The 22,052-nt window shown below is 40.3% G+C and overlaps 1 protein-coding gene across 10 annotated transcripts in view; it reads right to left on the minus strand.

Moving 5' to 3' along the window:
• Positions 1-21,794, minus strand: part of APBB2 (amyloid beta precursor protein binding family B member 2) — a 135,867-nt gene extending 114,073 nt beyond the window's left edge. For 5 of the 10 annotated variants that reach the window (XM_050896684.1, XM_050896689.1, XM_050896685.1 and 2 more), the window contains exons 1-2: positions 21,713-21,794; positions 7,399-7,508 (exon numbers count right to left, since the gene is read on the minus strand). In XM_050896684.1, the coding sequence (XP_050752641.1) occupies positions 7,399-7,444 (46 nt within the window). In that variant the 5' untranslated portion in view covers positions 7,445-7,508; positions 21,713-21,794. Of the gene's footprint in view, positions 1-7,398; positions 7,509-21,712 lie in introns of those variants that run through there. The other 5 variants (XM_050896692.1, XM_050896691.1, XM_050896687.1 and 2 more) reach the window with 1 other exon arrangement.
• Positions 21,795-22,052: the final 258 nt, after the last annotated feature.

Here is a 22,052-nt window from a genome sequence, read left to right on the forward strand (position 1 = left end):
CAACTCTACTTCAAATGCACATGCTAATATAGGGCACAAGCATAAACTTCATTCTCTCTTACACACAGACACAAACTCAGAAACTGTAATGTAAATTTCTGCAACTGAGATGACCAATAAAGCAAGAAGGGTCTTCCAGATCTTGCAACTTCAATCTCAAGTGCCATCCAAAAATAACTCTTACCAAGTCTGAAGGTAAACAATGTGTAATCAAACCTGATTAGAATTACCAAAACCAAAGCATGATGCCATATGAAAAAGAAAGCTAGGATAAGCTGTCTCAGGGGAAAAAAAGGTCACCAAAATGCTTTGTAGGACAGGCAGCCTACCTATATGCTTAAGGAGTAATAGAAAGGAATCAATGGCCACAGATTTGGCACATGAAATGACTTAGACTGATTCAGACTGAGTTCAGACCAGGGATTTTTCAGCCCCACATAAATTTAACTTAGATCATTCGACAGCTCCTAAATCAGGAAGCAGAACCATTCAAAAGATGATCAATTCCTTAACAGGGTTAAGGCAACCTGCAGGGTCCAGCACCAGCTTTCCAGCTGTTCATAATGGTACTGGCCCAATACCAAGCTCTTTGATCACGAGACGCAGGCAGCAAAAGTAGGAAAGAGATTAAGCATAGGTCACAGCATTATTAACAGAAGGAGCAAAAATGTTAACTGAGCCCCTGTCAGATGCAATGGATGAGCTAAGTTCCAGCACATATGCTGTGCTGGACAAAAAAAAAAAAAAAAAAAAAAAAAAAAAATCACATAGATGATTATCATTAACCACCTCCCACACATCTTGTCTGTGGCCCTGCTATTTGCAGCTTTCAAACACTCCACTGTTCCTGCAAAGCCTAGAAACAACACTGCATACTCCTGAGCACAATCCGCTCCTCCAAGAACAACTAACTGCATGCACATAAATGCAGACATTTCAGCTTCTCTTTTTAAACTAATATATTTTCACGATTAAACTTCTGATGGCCTGGCATCATGATTTCACCTGCTACAACTTCATCTGCCCTCTGAATCACATATAATAAATTTATGGCTAGTTACACATTAAGCTCTTATCAAGGTTATCCAGAAATGTTTTTACCCTCAAATTACCCAGACTGGCAGCAATAGTTTTGAGCCACCTATTATCACTGCCTCATAGCTGAGATCTTAAAATGCATCTGAAAGAGCATGGTACACCAAAATTGTTTTCTTGTTACTATAAGGTTGTACTTAGTGTCAAATTGGGCTCTAGAGATGAGAATCTGAAAATTAAATAAATGGGAAATAATCTTTCAGTAGACTCTCTACAACTCTATATGAAAAGAAATAAAGAATAAAAATGTGTGTATCAAAAGTCACAATATAAAGAATGAAAACCTCTAATTTCGTTGCAATAATGAATGCAAATTTTTTTTTTTGCAAATAATTTCAAATTGCTAACAGTAAGTTGAGACCTGTAAGCAAAAATAAAAAAGGCCAAATCCTAGTGACAGAACAGAGCATTAGGTTGATTGCCAGGTTTTGCAAAATGAGACTATCAGGGCTCTCAAGGAGAGGAAATTAAAATTTTGCACATTGACAAGACTACTTCTGTTCCACATACATTAAAAACATTCTGTGTCTCACCTAGGTAAGGTTATTATATGTGCACTTTTAACTACATCTGCTAAAACTGTCTTAAAGTTGGACTCACGTGTCCTACCCACATATCCCTTGCTCCCAGTAATGGAACAGGATGTATTTCAGAGCACCGGATGCATCAAACCAGAAAAGGTCTCCACAGTTCTAGTCTGTTTTTCAGTTAAAAGCTGAACTAAAGTAAGGCTCATTACAAAGAGCTACATCTCAGCAAGGCTAAAAGTTGCCTGCAAAGCTATGTATTGTCTTCAACCAAACTTTAATGGGACAAATCACAAATACTTCAAAACATACAAACAGTTTATAAACCAAGTGTTGCAGTACTGCTTAAGCTGACAGAATGCCGAGAGATGACTAAAATGGCCATATGCTACAGTAACTCTCCCAATGTAATTATGGTACTAGAATACAGGAATAACTTTAATCTTGGCCTGCTGTAGCAAGTAGAGCTCCTTGAGAATGCTCTTGTACTATGCTGAGAAACTTCTACCCATAGTGCTCATATATAAAACAAAACCACATGCTCATAAACAAGATCAAACGATCGTATTTGCTTTATGGTCCCCATAAACTAAACAGATCAATCCATAATAAAGTGGAAGGAGAACAGAACAAAAAAGCAACTGCAGTTACTGGCATTTATATTAATTACACTAAAGTGTGGCTAGAAGTGGGCTCAGTTTCAACAAGCAGCAAACTTGGCTGTAGAAGACATTGAACAAGTGGAAAAGAACAAGCTACTAGTATTACTGGCCTGAATTTCAACAAGGAATCTTGAGTGCTTGACGTGCTAGACAAAATCCTCTACTCCTTTTTCTTATCTACAAACTCATAGATCTTCACAAGGCATTTTAACACCAAAGGAACTGAGGTTCCTGTGAAAGGGGACAAACACGCGATGCAAATCCTGTACCGTGGTGGTTCTCCATGAACATGCACAACCCCAAGCAGAGTTACCAGGAAATCTTCAGCTTCAGAGCACTGTATCTGGTTTCACCATGAAGAAGAAATGGACCTGTCAGGGTCCTGGGATAAGGGTTCTATTTAATTATGCTAAGAAATAAAACCAGAAGTGACAATATGCATTCAGAGTAATACACAGTTCTTAAGGAAAGCTTTTTATCTGCAGGCTCCAAGTCAGCTCCTATCTGTGGAAACTGGCACTTGTTTGGGGCTTCACCAGGATCACCCAAAAGGCCTCGATGAAGCTGTTGTCCAAGTCTCCACATAGCTTCCTAGGAAAGGTAGAAACCTAAACAAGAGAGGCTTTAACAGGGAGAGCAACACGTGTGTCATTGGGTGCTTCCATAATTTTCACTCCATGAATCATCTGTATTCCTGTCTTTTCCTCAGCTAAGCAACGATTATGCTGAGCTTTTCAGCAACTTTACAGAAAACTGTCCCCCCTGGGCACGATCTGACTAGGGCTAAAGCTTGAGTCTTGTTTACACCAAGATATCTTTCTCTGGAAAGAAAAGGTCAGGAGATACAGGGCAGGATTTTGCAGACGTAGAATTTTACTGGGATGCTTCTACCAAGAGTTGCACAGTGGATATACTCCTCCTTGGGGGTCAGGGTGTCTCTTTGGGTGAGTTTTCTGTTACTCTGGAAGCAGCTCCAATCCAAGCCCACAGAGCCACTCCACAGTATGTTTTCACACCAACTTATCTTGGGCTAACGACAGCAATGTAATTACTGGCACTGGCTGCAAGACTGGAAGTTTGGGGTTTTTTGTAGGGGTTTGCTGTTATTTATAATGTCACCATTCTCACATTTGTTTCCTTATTTCACTGCAACGAAGCTAAGACTTTCCAGCAGTTTCACTAAGCAACAGCCCCCTTGCAAGACCAGCAGCAGAGGATTGCCCCAGTGCAAAGAAGGTGCTTGGGAAGCTGAAGAGACACTGGCAGAACACGAATTTTGAGTGTTCCTGGAGGGATATCAAACCCCAAGTTTATAAAATCAACCCTGCTCTCTCTGCCCTCAAGTATATTAAATTATTTATAAGAGCAGCTCTAGCATGGAGATGATCAGGAAGAACCAAGACTCAAACCTCTCCCCTCCACAGTCCAGGGGAGTGCCTTCCCACGAGGGATATTTCCTTTCATCCTCATCCTTGATTTATGAACACTTCATCAAAATGGTATTTCCCCAAAAAAGTTTGCTTGGAAAAAAAAAAAAAAAAAAAATCACCCTCTACCAGAAGTTTCTGAAATAAAACTCCAGTCAGCTCTAATAATTATATTGGCAGAATTATATCAATAAATCATTCCATATGGACCCTAGTCCGAGTCGTTTTTAAATAAGAGATGTCTAATAGTTCAAAAAGAAATAGAAGTCCACCTCTGCCTGACACAAATCAAGAGGATGACTTAAGGGAGGGAGATGCAGCGCCATCTTCTGTGGGCAGCGAGGGCTGGTCACAAAGCTCCAGAGGCAAGCGGGTCCCTGCCGCCCGGTGAATGCTGACTTGCCACCGCAGGACTGTACCTCTGCCCTGGCACACTCGAAAGGTCAACAAGTGCCGAAAACTACCACCCACAAATTCCAGCATTTCCTCACTTCCAATGTCTTCTGAAAAAGAGGGCTTTTTTATTTTTTTTTTTAATAAGCACTCTCACAAATCTGTGCATTTTATTATTATTATTGTTTAAACCCTTCCTGAGCATTTAATGCCAGCAGAATGGCACTGGAACCAATTCCATTTTCTCCGAAACGCTTTGCTCAGATTTCAGTATCGTGCAAAACACTACAACTAACTAAAATAAATGAATTATTATGCTGGGGGCAGGATATGCATGGACAACCCGTTAAAAAGTTTTTTCCAGACATACAAAACCCTTTTACTCTATGCACAGAGAAAAAATTTTTAGTATGAAAGAAAATTTGAGGCTACCTAAACAACACAAACAGTACTGTGTTTTCAAGAGAGCTGCTGCAGCCGATGCAGAAAAGTGGGTTTTATGAGCAAATATTAGAACAATATAAATATAAATGAAGCTCAGGAGAAATTCATTAAAGAAGTCTGTTTACAAAACCTAGCTTCTCAGTAGCTGGAGACTGTACATCCTTAGTGTGTATTTTTCACAAGAAAAGCACAGAACAGAGAAAATAAAAACCAACAAAACCACACACGAGGGAGTGTTAAGTCAGGACAAGCAGTGCTAGACAGAGTCAGGGATACACCCAAGACTGCTTTGCTTATTGTCAGTAATCAAGGGAGATCATTGCTCTTTAATTACACTTTTAAAAAGTCTAAACTAGCACACATCTGTTAAATTCACAGCTTTCAATTTTACATTTTAAACACCTTCCTGTTTCTTGTATCTATCTTCAGCACCTGTATTTCAAATACATTTCCTAGCACTGGACTTCAAATAAGCTGTTTTCTGTTTAAATTGTTATGTGTTTCCTTGAATATAAACCCCTTTGCTATTCCCCTACGACCATGCACTATTATATTAATTAAATTTATTAAATCATTCAACTGAACAGTCAATGTCATAAATGGATGAAATATTATCTCACCACCAAAGAAGCAATAGAACTGCCATACTCCACGCAGACCTAATTCTTCCCTTCACAGACTTTATTTAGGTATATACGTACGTAACAGACAGAAGATAAAAGTCAGGGACTAAAGCTTAAGGCTGCACCAAGTCCTTAATGGTACAACATTAAGATTGCAACAACTGTGAACGTGAAATACAATAGCTGAGATCGTGCAATTACTCATTATTTATGCAAAGAAAACAAAAGCAAAATGATGTATTTTACCAGCACTTTCATTGAGATCTAATCTGCTCTCAGAGATTTCATTATGATCTGCATTTCCCAAAGACTGGGGAGTTTCAATGCCATTATTGTTGGATGTTCAAAGCACTTATTATATTAGGCACCGGGAAGTCGCACAAATCATACAGTAACAAAACCAAAAAATAAAGCAAGTTTCCTGGCTTAGAAACCCTGACAGGTTAAGGAAAGGAAAAACTTGGCTCAACAAAAGCATAAAGCAATCACGAAGCAGGTATTTTGATACCTCTGTCCTCAAACAGAGGGAGCTCTGGTGCCAATTGATTCTGACGCAAGTTTTGGCGCTGGCAGACGATGGGAACCCCAGCGTTTCCCCAAGCACACAATTCCACTTCTTCACTGTCTGCAACTGCTCAACTAGACAACAGAAAAACATCCTGGGCTCTTCTGGTAAGAATTTAATGCCCATTACTTGTTCTCTCTAAGTAGGAATGGGAAAGACTTGATTACCTACCTCTACCCTAGATCATTTTAAAGCTCTGAGCTCCAAGCCTAGGCATGAAACATGGATATCATGCCCTACAGTACACCAAGAGGACACGTTTGAAGGCTGTTGTCTAGATTTAATGTCAAGTGATTCAAACAGATCAGTCCAATTCTGTACTCCAGCACTTGACCACCAGAGACCTGTCAAAACTGTAACAACGATTTATTTCCTCCATTCTAGTATAGACAATATCCCGACATTAACACCCAAGACAAACTCTTTGGAAAAGTAGTATCTAAGTTGGCCCTAATGCACCATTTTAACACATGCCTTCATGACATCTATGACTAGTTTGCAGCAGAGAGTAAACATGCTTTATTCCTTCCCAGGATTTAGCCTTGGGGTTAGGGAAAACCCCACAAAGTCAAGTTCTGAATACAGGACCTCACCATGCAATTCCTCATGTCTCATGGCAAAGCCACCATAGGAAGTCCCTGTCCTGCCACAGCTGTAAGCTCTCACTGCAGTTCACTACTTGCATCAGCCAGCACAAGTATGTGTGGAGCTGGGTGCCTGATGTGATCGAGGCTTTTAAAAAAGTCTTTAAAGGAATAGAAAGAACAGTACAGAAGTGAGAGCTCCTTAAGCTGGCTTTGATGCCAAGAAAAGCCACATGGGATCATGTTCTTCTGCTACAGCAGAAAGAAGAGTGAATACAAAAGTTAACCTACCACAGCTTCACCTCAGCAGCCTGAGGGATCAACAGAAAGTGCACGAGGACCAGCAGCAGCCTTCTGGAGTCGGGGCGCTACCCCACACTGCTCTCCAGGGAAGGTCACATCAGCTCATTTCACACAGCCTCCACTGTGGAACCACTGCAGTGTGGTGGCTGCCATCTGCACTAGCATGAGAGACATCTGCTTACTCAATGGAAGGTACGGGTGATAAATTTTAGGCGTTGCCTTTGCACTTTTACAGAAGACAACCTTCAGTAAGAGATAATGTAATATAATCCAATAGGATACAATTCAGAGGAAAAAACGTGAATAATATTGAACTCAAGCATATAAATAATCTGAGCTGGAGACATTAGTTGCAGTCGTACACAATTAAAGCTATAGTGCACAGTAACATTTTAGGATAAGCTCAAGTAGTTTGTTAATTTGAAGGTATCTGGTACTAAAAACTTGGGATGGGAGTAAAGAGGAATAGCAGCTAAACTTTTGAACCCTATAATAAATGAAGTCGGAGACCTTGAACACGAAACACAGCACAAAACACAGCACACTGCAGTAGATTTGGTTAAGTCACACCACAAGCCGCTTTTTAAAGTTCTAGAAAACACCTTTGCAGTTTAAACATAAATCAATGTACTTAGCATTTGGGTACACACACAGGAGAGCTGGCATCGATTAGAATATGTCAGAATCCTTTATAAATACTATTTCAAAACTTATAAACTTAGCAGCCTTCAAAAGTAATAAAGCAACAAATAAATTAGACCAATTGCATACATACATGAGCTGCTTGGCCGATAGTGAGCCCCTGGGTACCGCCTGCCCATAGTGCCAGTCAGCACATTACCGCACGCTGTCAGCTGCTTTGAAAGTACAGATCGAAATGCTTAACTGAGGGAGAAGAAAAAAAAAAGTGAAGATTTAGTACAACAGCTGTATCTTTTTCATTAAAATGCTAATGACCCCTACAAATTTCGGGATAACTACATCTATAAATTATTCATAGTCATGTTGTCAGAGGAGATGAACTGTTGTGCTACACATGCAGCACAAATTTACTATTAGTGGTTGGCCTCCATTAATAAGCTCACATAAATTTTACGGCACAAAGAAGTCTCAGGTCATACAGTAGCTTCTTTTGGCCCATGATACAGACAGAACAAACACTACAAGAAACAGTTTGCTTTTGGCTTTAAATACAGTTAGCCAGTAGCTGAGATTTAATAACAATGTCATCTTAAATTTTGTGAAGCAATCATTAAGCAACAAGTTTATGAACAGGTTGCTGTGGAAGCAAAACATAATCCGTGCTACATAACATTGATCACTTTGAATCTGTCCCTAAGAAACAAAGTGTCTTTACAGGAATGCAGGCTATTTACTAGTGTATCAGTTTTCTTGAAGTATTAGAAACCCAAGCAAACAAGAAATGCATGGCATATCTTACAGTCAGTTTGGAATAACAAACCACAAATCCAAAATCTTAACTGAAATGCTACTGAACCTGTCAAATAACTAGCGTAAAATCTTTCAGTCTAAAACCAAGTCCCATTGTTTCTTTCTTCGGTGTAAGATTTTGTAGTATAACACAGCTTTCAGCTGATTTTCAGCTTTACCTTTTTCTTAGTCTATCTGAATAGCCTCCATGTTCCCAGATGTCTTCCAGTATGCATTGCATGTCAACCACGCAATTTATAAAGATACACTTCCTTCTATTTCATTTTCTCCTTTGTTGGAAGGGCCAAAAAAGCAACAAATTCTGGAGAGTGTTTTTCTTAATTCATTAAGGATTTTTACTGTCTCAGGCTGCAGCTACAAGCACAAGCTTCTTCTATTAAGGAAACAGAGAGAAATACCAAGACATAGATGAAATAGCACTGTACCAAAACTGGGAGATTTCCACAAATCTTCAGATACGTCAGTTCCCTGACTGAACAGAACACCAGCTCACTCCTGAATTAGAGAAGCCCTTTTACATATATTGGCATCCATGCAATTCTCCGGTGAGCTGGTCTGGGAGCCAACACAGCTGAAAACTCCACATAGAGATGTATTTTCAGCCGGATTAGGCTCCTGAACCGGCTCATGGTGGTTGCACTAGTATTGGTAGCTAGTGAGGGCAAGGGGAAAGAACGGGACCGTGGCAGCCTGTGCTTAAAATGCAATCGCATAACATTGCTACAGCCTCTGTGGATTACTTCTGAAATACAGACACCTACAAGGCTGCATGTCTGACAGTGCAAAAAACAGGTAGAGATCTCCATTATTTCCCAAATCAGTGCTGACGAAGAGTGTCCTGTTCAACTCTCCTCAATGGAGGAAGTTCAGTGAATCAATGAGACGGTACTCTCTTGCAACAAAAAGGAGAATTCTGGCTATTAAGATGAAAAGCGAGTGGTAAACAGTAAAATTAACATTCATTCAAAAAACCCTGCATTTCTTTTGCAGGGCAATATGGGACAACTCCTTGCCATGGGCCAAACACACCTCTTCAAACTTCTGTGGTGGCCTACTAATTCAACACATTATAATGCTGTGCAAGGAAAAAAGTTGCAGATGGCTGATTCCCCTTTCCTGATGTACAGGGATAAAAAAAAAAAAACCCAACATATTTATTAGTAGAAAAAATTAAGTTGCCCCTCACCCTGAATTCATTAACATTTTTACTCCCCTCAAATATCTATGCACCAAGTTCATAATTCATAGCAGAATACAACAGAACAGTCCTTAGCTGTGCAAGGATAAAAAAAAAAAACAACAAAACCAACTTACTGAGGGGAAACAAAAATTGTAACCAGGTGACAGTATTTACAATTCTTTTCACTAGCTTGTGAAAGAATTTGATCAGTATGTATGGAGCTGCAAGATTACTCATTTTTCATAAATGCATTCTTGTCTTTCTAGAAGGTGTACGCTTTTCTAAAGCAGTAACACTCACTAAATTATACCAAATGGCTACACTTGAGACATGCTATTCCTTCCCTACCTAGCAGCACAGCATTAGAGGGGGCCTTCTGTGCCATACCATAACAAAAAAAACTAACAGATATAAATTAAAAATCCCAAACCCCACAATTATGCTCTCAAACAGTTGAATTAAACTAGAGCATGGTTCTCCTAAAGAAGTGTGCCCACTGTGGGAATAAATCACTCTTTGGAGAGGCCAGGTGGGGACCCAAAGGTACAATCATTTTAAATATCACATTTTAAAACCCCAGAAATCTCAGTGAAAAAGACAACATAAAGATGTATTCTCATTATAGCAAAGGTTTCATCAGTTACTGTATAAAATGGGAACTGCAAAGATTTACAACCTGGATTAAAGCCAACTATCAAAAGTCAATTTAGAAGCAAGTGCCACACAGTAAGTGAAGTTAAACTGCCCTGCAAAACAATAGTGATACTGGATTGCATGTACCCAGATCAAGACAAACGAAGATGCTGCTTAAGATTGTTTTTTTCTTTTTTTCCAAGAACCATGTTTGAATTGTGACCAGAATAGCCGAAGTGACCTGCCTTTTAAACACATCCACTCACGCAGGTGAATCTCGGAGGGACTCCTGAGCTTCAGTAAGCTCAGGGAACTCCCACAGTAATGTAAGTGACCTTGTTGGTATCCAAATGCCATAGCTAAAGCATCTGAAAACTAGCGCTTATTTTCCATATACATCCATGAGAATAGTAAACAAAATGGAAGGAGGTCTCAAATATTCCTTTCAAAAGATCCAAGTACAATGTATGTACAGGTTTGGGTTTTGTTTTGTTTTTAAATGTACACAACTTAGATATCCACAACTGTACATAAATCTGAGTTAAACCTGAATGCACCTAATATGTCAGATCAGGTGGTCTTAGTATTAAGTTTTTAACCTGCTCACTCACATTTGTTTTGTAACAAAGGTGCTTTGTAACAGCTTTCTGGGGGTTTTGATTATTATTCTACTGCAAAATTGCTTTAAAAATGTTTTATAGTGATTTTTACATCTTTATAGTTAAATTAAAAGCTATATATACACAAATGCACATATAGCCTTGTAGTTTTTCTTCAAGAAATGTTTTGAGTTGGCTCTGCCTGAAGATTTATTTTTTGTCCTTTCTTGATGATCTTCCCTGATTTGTTTCAGGTGACCAGCCCCACGCTGCAAGCAATTACAGACAACCATGGAAACAAAACCTGAGCACTATCACTGCATACCTGCCACCCAGGGGAGCACCTGAAAGCACTATCCACTTCACCTCACGCCAAGTCTTTTCTGGGAGCTGTGGTGACAGAGCTACCAGCTACTCATCATCACACATAATGAGGGCATAAATCATCTTGCAGAGAGGCCTGCCATGACTTTCAGCTGAAGCTGTCATCTTCCTAAGCCATTTTCTTTACAGAGCTTCTTTTGTTGCGGCTCTTTTACATTTCTTAGTTTTTATAACTGCTACGTGAGAATTTCATTTTACTTGTATTAATCTTTTGACACTACTGAAAAAAAAAAGAAACTAAATTCTGGTGCCTTTTTGTTTTTTTAAAATGAGAGAGTCAAACCAAGAGTTACGTCCGTACAGCAGGCACACAGCATCAAGTTTGCTTGAACTAATTCCATTGTCTTTTGTTTGAGGACAGACAACTCATAGTCCAACCTCCATACTTCTAATGGACATTAAACCTTTTTTGGGTTTCACCCAAATTTATTTGTTCATGCATGCTGCTGCTTATGAGGGTATTAAATGGCCAACTGACTCCTTGACCTTCCCTGGTTCTCTACAAGCAATGTTTGCTATAAATATGTGCGTGTTCAAACACAAATATAAGTACATTCATACTGGCTGCTTTAATCTCATACAACAGATTGCCAGCAGACCCACCCTCACATGCCCAAGAAAAAGGATACGATAAAAAAAGAGATGACTGCAAATTACCTACAGAAGTAATCCAAGTGTGACTGACTGCATCATTCAATGCTCGCAAGGAACAGCTACACACAGCGGGGCAAGAAAAAAGGTTACTGCATGATGTTTCTCAAGGGACACCTACTCAAGAAATTACATTCCAGTACTCTCTGGGTGATATTCTGACAAACAACGCAATCCCACCTTTAAAGTCTTTCTTTGAATACCAGGAAATAACCCTGCTAGGGAATGGGTAAGAGGACTGCCTTGCATTGTTTTAAAAACACACAGGGGCCACAGGTCCTATACAAAATAGGCCCACGATAGCAAAGAGTTCAGACACTGAAAAAGGCTGATTTAAATAAATAAATAAATAAATCAGCCTGTAAGGCTGGTGGATGGCTCATTTTGAGATAAGAAAGTGTATTTGTATATACACATAAATTTTGTATACGTATGTACATATTTGCATATATAATGAAACATGCTTCCCATAGTCAACTGCTTCTCACTTTGCCTGCATTCAAAGCAGTCACTCGAAGCATCACCTGTAGGACAACATTAGCGAAACACAATTTAAACAAGCAAGCAAAGTCCGCAGCCAGGCCATTAGGAATTTGTGCTGACTTCTGGAGGCACATACAGAGACAGCACATTCGTCTTCTGTGCTGGGAACAGCTATCAGATGTGGATCTCTCAAGCCAAACCGCCTATTGGAGAAAGCATAATGTTGTCTACTAGCCAAATATCTTCTATCATTGTGAGTGTGACCTTTTTTGAGGTCGCTAATGATTCATATCCATTATTCTTTATCTAATAACTACCACCTTTTTTAAAAAAAGGTATTGTCATTTCAGGGATTTATTGTTTTGGTTTGGGGGGTGGGGTGGGGGGGGGGTTGAAGTCTTCTGTTACCCAAGAGACGTATCCGCCTTTCCAGTTTTGTCCGGGAGCGCTCACATCCAGGAGGTTACACTTTCCCACCGCCTGCCTTTGCTGAGAGGCAGGAAGCTACCCTGCCTACCAAAGGACTCGCTCCCCATCATCCCCGCTCACTGGAGCGGGATAAAAGCCTTCCGGGAACCGGAAAGACAACCACAACCCCATGGCCAAGGGGATATCCTGCCTGCACTCCAGCCCTGCTGCACTCGCCATGGGTTTACCACACTTAGACCTGTCTGGGATGCAGTGTAATCCACATACCAGACGTGCTCAGAGACCTGGAAAGTCCTGTCCTGCCTAAAAAGCCTGGCGACTCCACCACTTCTCCTTCCAACAAATTCACACTACTCAAATTCTTGTTTCTTGCAATCATTCTTGCTTGCAATTCTCTGTCCTGTATACTTTTTGGCTGCCTTTGTGCTTCTAACTTCCCCCCTAACAAGTTCCTATTTGGATGCTTTCCCTCTTCTCCATTTTTGAGAAGTCCTTCATGAGGGCTTTTCTTATTCTTCGTTGTCTTTTTCAGGTACTGTGTCACCTGCCCGCTTAGTTGGCTTTCCCATACACCATGTGGGGATGGATGTTATTATTTCCCACTCTGTTCTAGCGGATATCATCAGTGTTAGTCACTTGGACAAAATTCCTACGGTGTCCCTAATTCATATTTGAGGCTCTGTCATAGAGTCCCTAACTCATCAAAAACGTGTTTTTCTGAAATTTAGCGTTTCAGTACTTCTGCAGCCAGATCATGTAGAGCAAGCTAAATTCAAGTCATTCATGGTCTCCTGACCCTAATCCCCTGCACAGACAACACATACTTTCTCAGTAAAACACACCTGCATTTTATATTTATTTACTCTACATTAAGTTATCTTAATGCAGATTTTGTTCAACCAAACAGTAAAAGAAAGCATCAGGACATTTTATGTGCAACTATACAGTCCATCTATATTTTAATACAAAGAAAAACACTGTCTATAATATTGACAGTTTGTTATAAATCAAGATAACTTCATTCACTCTGGTGCAGCTATCTGAACTGATATCAGCTAACGATCTCAATTTTAATTGCTCTTTGCAGGGAATTTGTTAAGTTAGAAGCAAAGTTGTACACGCCAAAAAAAAAGTTCAAAGTTAAGGCTGACAAGACCACTACTGCCGTGCTTTGAGCCTCTAGGGTTGCACTGAGGTCGGGCTGCATGCCAGAAGGAAACCTGGCAAGCCACAGAGCTGTGCTGGAGCGCAAAGGCATTACACGATCAAAGCAATTATCGCCAGGTAATGCAGATCTTCCTGTAAAGCTGAAAACAAGAGGGTGATATTTAGGGTTGCAGTGATGCATTTTGAATCTCATTTACACCAAGATCAGCAAAAAACATTTTTCAAAGCTGACTGTCAGGTAACAGCAGTAATTCTGAATGAGGAGGTTTTTCTGAAGTTAGAGATGCCACTGAGCTTTTGTTTTCTGTGGGAAGCTTTTCAAGCACAGCTAGGTTTTCTGTTACAGCATTTCATCGCCACTCTCCACTTTTTCCCGCTCTGTATCTTGTAGGAATTAACACAATGTTGCTGCTGTCCTTCCAAGAATGGATGCAAAACTTGGAATCTGAGACAAAACAGAACCGGATACTCCAGAAAAATGTCATAATTTCTATGTTTGCCAGCTCTCAATTAACTAATGGGATGAGCTACAGCTTCTCTCTCCAAACTGCTGTATCTGCTAAACCAAAAACGTTCATCAACTGTTCAGACAGAAAACCAAAAACAAAACCACCACCTTCTTCATCTTGCTGGTATCCTCCATTAAATACTGAAATGTAATTTAAGAGAATTACTTCATTTTATTACTCAACACAAAAATTCCCAGTTTACCCATCTTGCCCATTTGCATCTATATGATCTAATCTGCACTCCGTGTGTTTTACCCTTCCACAGAAGCAGTGAGCACAGCAGAACCCACCTACTGCCAGAAGACCAGGATTTCAAGCCAAGGCTGTTTCTAACTCCCATGGTTACTAAAAAGCCCTCAAAAGACAAGCTGAGCATAAGACAAAGCTGAGCTCAGCTGGTTTCCAGGGTGTGAGGACAGAAGAGGAGAATTGTAAAGCAATACAAAAAAGCCTGCACTGATATATCTTTAAACAGTTCCTTCTGGAACAGTTGTTCCACCATCAGCAGATACCTTCTGTGACTTTCCTTATCTCTGTCCCAAGCAGCCTCCACTCTTTCTATCTTGAAAGCAAAATACCAAAACAAAATCACAACAATTCTGTTCATATCTTATTACTCATTCCTCCTGTCATCAGTTTCCTATTTTTATTTAATCCAAGTACATTATATCCCCAGTCTGCAATGCAACAGTCACAGCATTAGCTGTTGCTGCTCCTTGGGGATCTGGTGGTAGCAGATGCAGTAACAAATGTAGTGCGGGTTGTATTTTGAAACTTCAGGGTAGAGATTCTTCTAAAAAAGTTTACCCTATCATTTTTATATATAAGAATATATTTTTATATATGTTTTATATATAAATATATAAAGCTTTTTATATATTTATGTTTTTGTGTGTAACTGCTTCCTGACCATTGGACAACCAGATAAAATACAATTTACAATTCACAGCAGAGTAACGATGCTGAAGCAAACTGTTACTCTAACAAAATGTTACTTTACCTATGGCAATGGAAGGCTGTAAGACACCAACACAGGCTTCCTCCATGCTTCATTTTGATCTCAGACACAGTACACAAACTTCAGCAGCCCAGACAAGCCCAAGTATCTTCAAGTATTTTTCAGAGACCGTAAAACCAGGAAGACTTAGGGTAATGGACAATTACCAAAGCTACTGTAGAGGAGCTTTGATGCAGTGAGCGAAGCACAAAATGTTTACCTCAGAGGAGTTAACAAGAGGGAACACAAAGAAAGGTCCAAATAAATGGTTCAGTGGAAACAAACTGGGAACTTCTCCTTTTGACACAATAAGAGGAGAAGGGAAAATACAAATTAACTGAAAGTGTGGAAAATATCGGATGATAAAAGGAAATTTCAATTAATATTATCATTAATGATCTTGTCACAAAAGGTGCTTGTGAAATCTGCTGCTGACACAAAATTTGGACGCTCTGCTGCAAGGAGAAAGATGGAATCACCAACAGAAAAATTACATGCCGAGAAGGACCATAATAGAAATGTAATCAAGTAACACAGAGCACAAGGTCATTCATTCAGGGAATCACTAAGAAATTCTGCTGTCAGTGTTGGGCTGTGATGCAAATGTTTGGACGTGATGGAAGAAAGAGATCCAGCTACATCAGCAAGGCACTGACCTGCTCTGAGTTTCCAGTGTGATGCATGCACGGGGGAAGGCAAATACATTACAGCCTCTGGTTACAGCCTTTCCTGCAGAGCTAGGAAAACACTGACACCATCATGCGAGGTAATGCCCAGACCTCATCTGAAAGCCCAGTAGCATGTGGTCCCTCACACACCAGGGATTAATGGAAAACAGAGGAATTTGGAAGATAATCAAGGTATCAGATTTGTGTCTTGTACAAGGACATTAAGGGTTTGGCTTGCAGCAAAAGGAAGGCTGAGAGAAGCAACAAAATCTTTGCAGTGTAATGCTGGCACAAGAAATGAGTACATGTAAAGCAGTCATTGCTAAATTTAGGCTGGAAATTAGAACATACCTAACATTAGAGACAGGTGTTCCAAGAACGGCCTTCCAAAAGGGCATAAAATCATCTAACAAAATCATCTTAAAAGTTATGAATTGTGTAATATGATGGGGGTAAGCATCTGAATGGGAGATACTTCTCTCTGATGTGATTTTTTTTTTTTTTTTTTTTTAATTAAAAAAGCCAGCATTGACAATTTTTCTGTGGAATTCACCCAACAGGTTAACGAGAATCTAAACAACCACCTCTGGACAAAAATCCAGCAGGGTCATAAAACTGCATGGTTAGTGAATAACAAGAATATCCAGAGTATAAAGTTCTTTAAAAAAAACCCGAAAACAACAAAAAAACCAACACAAAAACAAAAAACCAAACACCTAAGATTTGGGGTATCAAGTTTCAAAGGATAAGATGGCTTTCATCTAATAGGATCTGGAAGAAACTTTGTGAACAGGTTTTTCACTCTGCCTTCTGCACAATTTCTTGGCCTTCTTACTTCTCTGAAGCATTCAAAATCAGGAATGACTGAAAGCAGATGAACTATTTCTGAGGTACGATTCACGATTTTAATTTCTACTACTTTTTTTTCCTTAAAAAGCCCCTTTTTATAGGTGCAGTTACCAAGCGTGTGTCTGAATGTCTCAGTTTGCCCTAAACTGGACAACAGTCACAGCTCTAGCAACATAAGCAGTATTTTTTTTTTTGTTGCTGAACTGAAGGAAGGACTAGGGTCTTATTTGTAGGAAGCAAGCAACTCATTTACATTTTTGACAAGAAAACAATTCAGCCCTCTGGGTTTTTTTTTTTTTGTTTTTTTTTTTTTTTTTTTTTAACCCACAGGGATATGAAGGAAAAACACATTGAAAGTCATGAGGAACTCATATGGACAACAACACTGTAGTATCCAAATAGAATACACAAAATAAACCTCTCCCTTGTTTTCAGTTTTGGCAGGTTTTATGGCAGAGCCATTCGATACAGAGAAATCTCATACAACACCTCTACTGACTAAACAGTTGTTCAGCCATACAAAACCCCTCAGCATTTTAGTAAATAACAAAATGTTGGGAAGAGTAATTTCTGCAGCATCACAGGAAAAAAAATATTACTTTAAGATCAGTTAGTAAAATAAGGAAATAAAAAGCCAGGGTTTTTTTTATGTCTTTCTAGAAGGAAGCTACACAAACTACATCTATAGCTCTGTAACAAAACCTCAGGATTAATGTATCAGTGTCGTACTGAAATACTTCTGAAAAAGTTAACAAAGTAGTAATTACACTGAAAATTATATTGGAGTTCTTGTCAAAGTACTTGTTTAGCCTCACCTTCCCTCAAAAATAATGGCTACAAGAGGCAGCCAAATCATATAATATAGGATTTGTAGTTTTATTTAACTAAAAGAGTATTTAAAACCTATGTCTAGCATACTGAGATAAAACTTTGGTCAGTCTTTCTGGAAGCTGAATGACATACGGACATGATCCACCCTGCATCTGAATCCAGTTTTATACTAGTGTCAGTCACCGAAATCACTTGCATAAACAACAGAGGAGAAGTTGTGAGACAGGCTCTCGTTGGGGCTCTTTGATTCTTTCCTCAAAGCTAATGATGACATGCATTTAGAATAATATAAGCCTATTCCTGGGTACTCCTTCCTTCTCTGTTCACAACCCACATTGTATTGACAACTGCTGCAATACAGCGTAAATTGTTCCTAAGCTGACATGCCACGTGCTATGTTTTTCTACGACAATGCAGTGGAAAGGATTCTCAGCATCCAAAAAGAAAAATTTATTAACTGCGTCACAAGACAAGATATGGTTCATTATCTGCAGTTATCACATAAGAGTTCCACCTTTCTTGATGGAAGAACTTATTCTTAGGAAAAACCCATTTTTTTAATAATTGAACATCTGTCAGAATAATCAGAATAGAGGTTCGTTTTGTTGCTGATGCTTCCTAATCCTGAGCCATGAATACTCACGTTAAATATTGCAATACTCCATTAAAAAAGCAATTTTATTTAACATTTTCTAAAATACTGTTAATTTCTACCTCATGGTACCATTTTCCATTTTTTGACAAATCAGATGAGTCTAGGGACAATAAACTACCAGCTCCAGACAAACAACCAGCTAAGATTCAATTATTTCTTTTCCGGTCTCTCCTCTCCACAACACCTTCCCCCAAGGCAAGAGCTGTGTCCTTGGTTTGCAAGGACAATTGCTATCAATACAGCAAGAAATTTATTTCTTTTTGAAAGTATGATATACTAAGGTAGTAAAAAAGGCTGAACCATGTCCTACACTATCCAGTACTACATCTTCTGCTGCTGTTACCAGTGGCAAAAGGTGATGATGAACGATGACAACGCTGGGAGCAGAAGCACAGGCTATTCCATTCACCTGCTGCAATTTGAGAAGTTCCCCCAGGGTTTCCTTCACAACCTATTATTATTAACCAAATCAGGCACCAGAGAATTAGCCTGATTTTGTGAATAACATCTTTCACAAATAAGCAGCTACCCTCTCCAGTCCAAAGTGATGATAACATAGCAGGAACTTTTTGGTAGCCTCTGCTGAGCCACAGAAAAGGGCCTGCAGCACACTACTGGGCAGCTACCATGGAGGTTCTGCAACCATATTTGCAAAGCAACAAGTACTATACATGATCTCATGTGATTTCAGCATGAAAACAGGCTGAAATGAGGTCAAGTAGCATGGGACCCATTAAACTCATCTCCTACAGGCTCCCTAAGAAGTATCACAGAATACATGTTTTTTGGGCCACACTTGGACCTGAAGTTCAGGTTTAACCAACCTCACTGCTTTGTAGCCAACAGTTTTAAATGACTCTTAATAAGAAACTGTTTAACTAAAGAGGGGTCACCAATACAAGTACATCCTGAGGCGAGAGGAACCATGGATTTTATACTAGCCTATGAAACAAATTGTTGATTCTGGTTCAACCCCTAACAGAGAGGCACACACACTACAGAAATTACTGTCTCAGCAGAAATACTGGAACAGCCGTGAAAACAGAACTTTCTTGTTATTAGCAGCAGAGATCCCACTGGGGCATGGAGGAAGATGCTGATATGGCCTGAGGGACAACCTGAGCTATTGCTGCGTCCACATAGAGTTTGTTCTTGGCACGGACTTCCACTTTTAAAATGTATTCTGTAGACATTTTAAACATACAAGTGTTAATCCAGTGAAATCTGGAAAAGAGTTAGTCTAGTCTACAGCATCTGTGATCTGAGAGACGATACGGTGAGCATCAGCTCCACTGTAAGCATGACACCCATGCCTTGTCTGCAAGGCTTGCTAAAAGACTCTGAAAAGCAGTGACAGCTGCTCAGGTAGTTGAACCCACGCCAAATCCATTACCTCCAAAACCCAGAGTTATCACAAAATGAGTAACTTTTCCTTTTAATTTGAAAAGCTAGGATCTGGCAAGCTGTATCCTCCCTGAGCAGCTGGGGTGAGGAGTTTCAACTACATTAAACAATGACTGAAGCACTACTCCCCTCAGCTTGGCATCAAAGCAGTCTGCCATGAGAATGCTGATTAAAGATTAGCAGGGATGGTCTCACAGAGCTGCCTGAAAGACACCTAGCTAACGCCAGGACAATGGCTGCACCATGCCCTGGCAGAGTGCTTCCTGACAGTAAAACAGAGGCCAGCCAAGCATCACGCAGTGAGCAATTCACCTAAAGATGCTCTGATGGACAGGCCTTTGGGGAACCAAACATGGCTGCAAAGAGGAGTAAGATGAATTAGGGTGACTGGTCCTATTAAGGTGAAGGTCCTCAACCCAATAGCTTCTTCCCCAGGGAAAAGACTGGAATCTTATTTAAGGGAAATTATGAGACTCCCTTCCTGATACATAAATGACTCAGGACAGCAAGAGGACTTACAGGCTCTTCTAGTGAAAGGGAGAGGACCGAGAGAAGAAAAGAAAATTTAAAAAGAAGAAAAAAAAGACATGAGAATGACCTAGTATATGATACAAATTAACAATTTGCATGGCAACTCTATGTTTTAGAAGAATACTGCTCAGTTCCCATGTAAGAATTGAGGATCTGTCAAGTAGGTATAGAGACTAAAGAAAAACAACTTGGAAAGAAAAATTGCATCATTAGCCCAGCCTCCTGTGTATTACAGACCACTAAGTCTGCTTGATTAACATACACGAAAAGCATGAAGACCAAGACTAACACTGAACCCTTACATAAGCCCTCAAGAGCCATCTTACTGCACTGGCTAAAACATTCGTGTTTCACACAACTGCGTACCAACATGAGATTATCCCTGGCTGGAGTCCCATCATTGTCTTTGTGCAAAGACTGCTTTAATAAGAAATACCTCATCTCACCGGAGTGTAGCTTTATCAGGGGTGGGGGGAACAAACCATCAAATCTCCGAAATTCTTCAGGATGAGAAGTCCTTTGTAAATAAGGAATTCTCTGGGAAAAGTAACATGCAGCATGAAAGATGTCTCAGCTAGGTACTAGCATTTATCTCCTCTCTACATTTTAACTAACCAGCTAAAGAGGAAACTTGCAGGATAAGAGTTTGCAGCTGTGCACTCCACAAGTAAAGCAAGAACTTGAGGCATGGGTAAGATTTGCTCAGTAGCTACAAGGCTGGCGTACATCTGAAAGCTCTGCCAGCTCACCTCCATCAGTTAGGACTGTACAAAATAACACCCTTGAAAGGATCACATCAGCAAAAGCCCAGAAGAGTGCTGCTGCATTTCAGGAAGGTGGAACAGCAATCCTGATAGAAAAACTTCCTGCCTTTGGCAGCAAACAGTGCAGTTTCTCCACAGGGCTCTCTGCCAGTACAACTGCTGGTACGGCGTAAGCAAACCTACAGACGTGCTTAGCCCCAGTCTTCCAGCTAAAAGCACTTTCTTTGTGGGCAGACAATGCCAGACCTCTCACATATCTTATATCTGAAGATGAGACGCCCCATGCCCTGCTAGGTACTGGGAAGTACGTCCCCAGCCTGTAAGGTCACATGAGAAGGAAGGGAAAGCCACAGTGCCAGAGGCTGCTGGGGAGCGCGCCACCAGATAATCCTTCCACATAGATGGCCTCAGCTGGTGCCACAAAGCAGCTGCTGCTGCGGGCCTCCCTCCCACTCTGAGATCCACACAGAACCATTTGAACACATCGCAGGAGACTGCACTTCTGCTGCACAGAATACTGAAATCCAACACAAGTGTTCACATTAACAGATAGTATTACTGACACCACAGAGGAACAGCACTACTATGAAACACCTCTGTTGCGTACAGCTTTTTCTCACATGAGGTGGCAGAGCAAGTTGCAGTGTTTTGTCCCACAAATACAGCTAATCTGCAAGAATGGATAAACCAAGAACTGCTCTTGCTGGAGTACTAGAAAAGCTGGAGCATCTTTGTTAACAAACATCATGATAAACAACGTAAATACTGCACAGAAATACAGGTACCTCTGGTCTCTGTGCTGGGAGAAATCTCAGACTTCAGTGTTTGAGACGCAGGACAAGAAAAGTGCAGAAAGAGCCCCCCCACCCCAGAGGATCCCCGGACATGGAGCAGGTTACTTACTCTCCCAAGATTGTTGGTGGAAAGCCTGTACCAGAGCACCAAGTCCTGGAGTCCCGGGCACCAGCACCCCCTCAGGTCGCTGCAGAAATCAGGCAAGCTGCAGAACAAAAACAAGTCACATATTAGAGTTGTCATTTATGAAGAGTCAAGGAGGGATTAACGAAAACTACTGAGCTTGCAAAGGTGCAGGTTACCAGAAGAAACCCACACGGTCACCCTCTGCGGCAGTGGGAGCCTGGGAATCAGACAGGCACGACAAGTGACTGAGTAACCCAAACAGCCACCTTCAGTTTAAATCCTTAAAAATCATCTCCATTCAACAACGTGCATGCAGGAGAAG

Source organism: Gymnogyps californianus, chromosome 4 (assembly GCF_018139145.2).
Source record: "Gymnogyps californianus isolate 813 chromosome 4, ASM1813914v2, whole genome shotgun sequence".
NCBI lineage: Eukaryota > Metazoa > Chordata > Aves > Accipitriformes > Cathartidae > Gymnogyps > Gymnogyps californianus.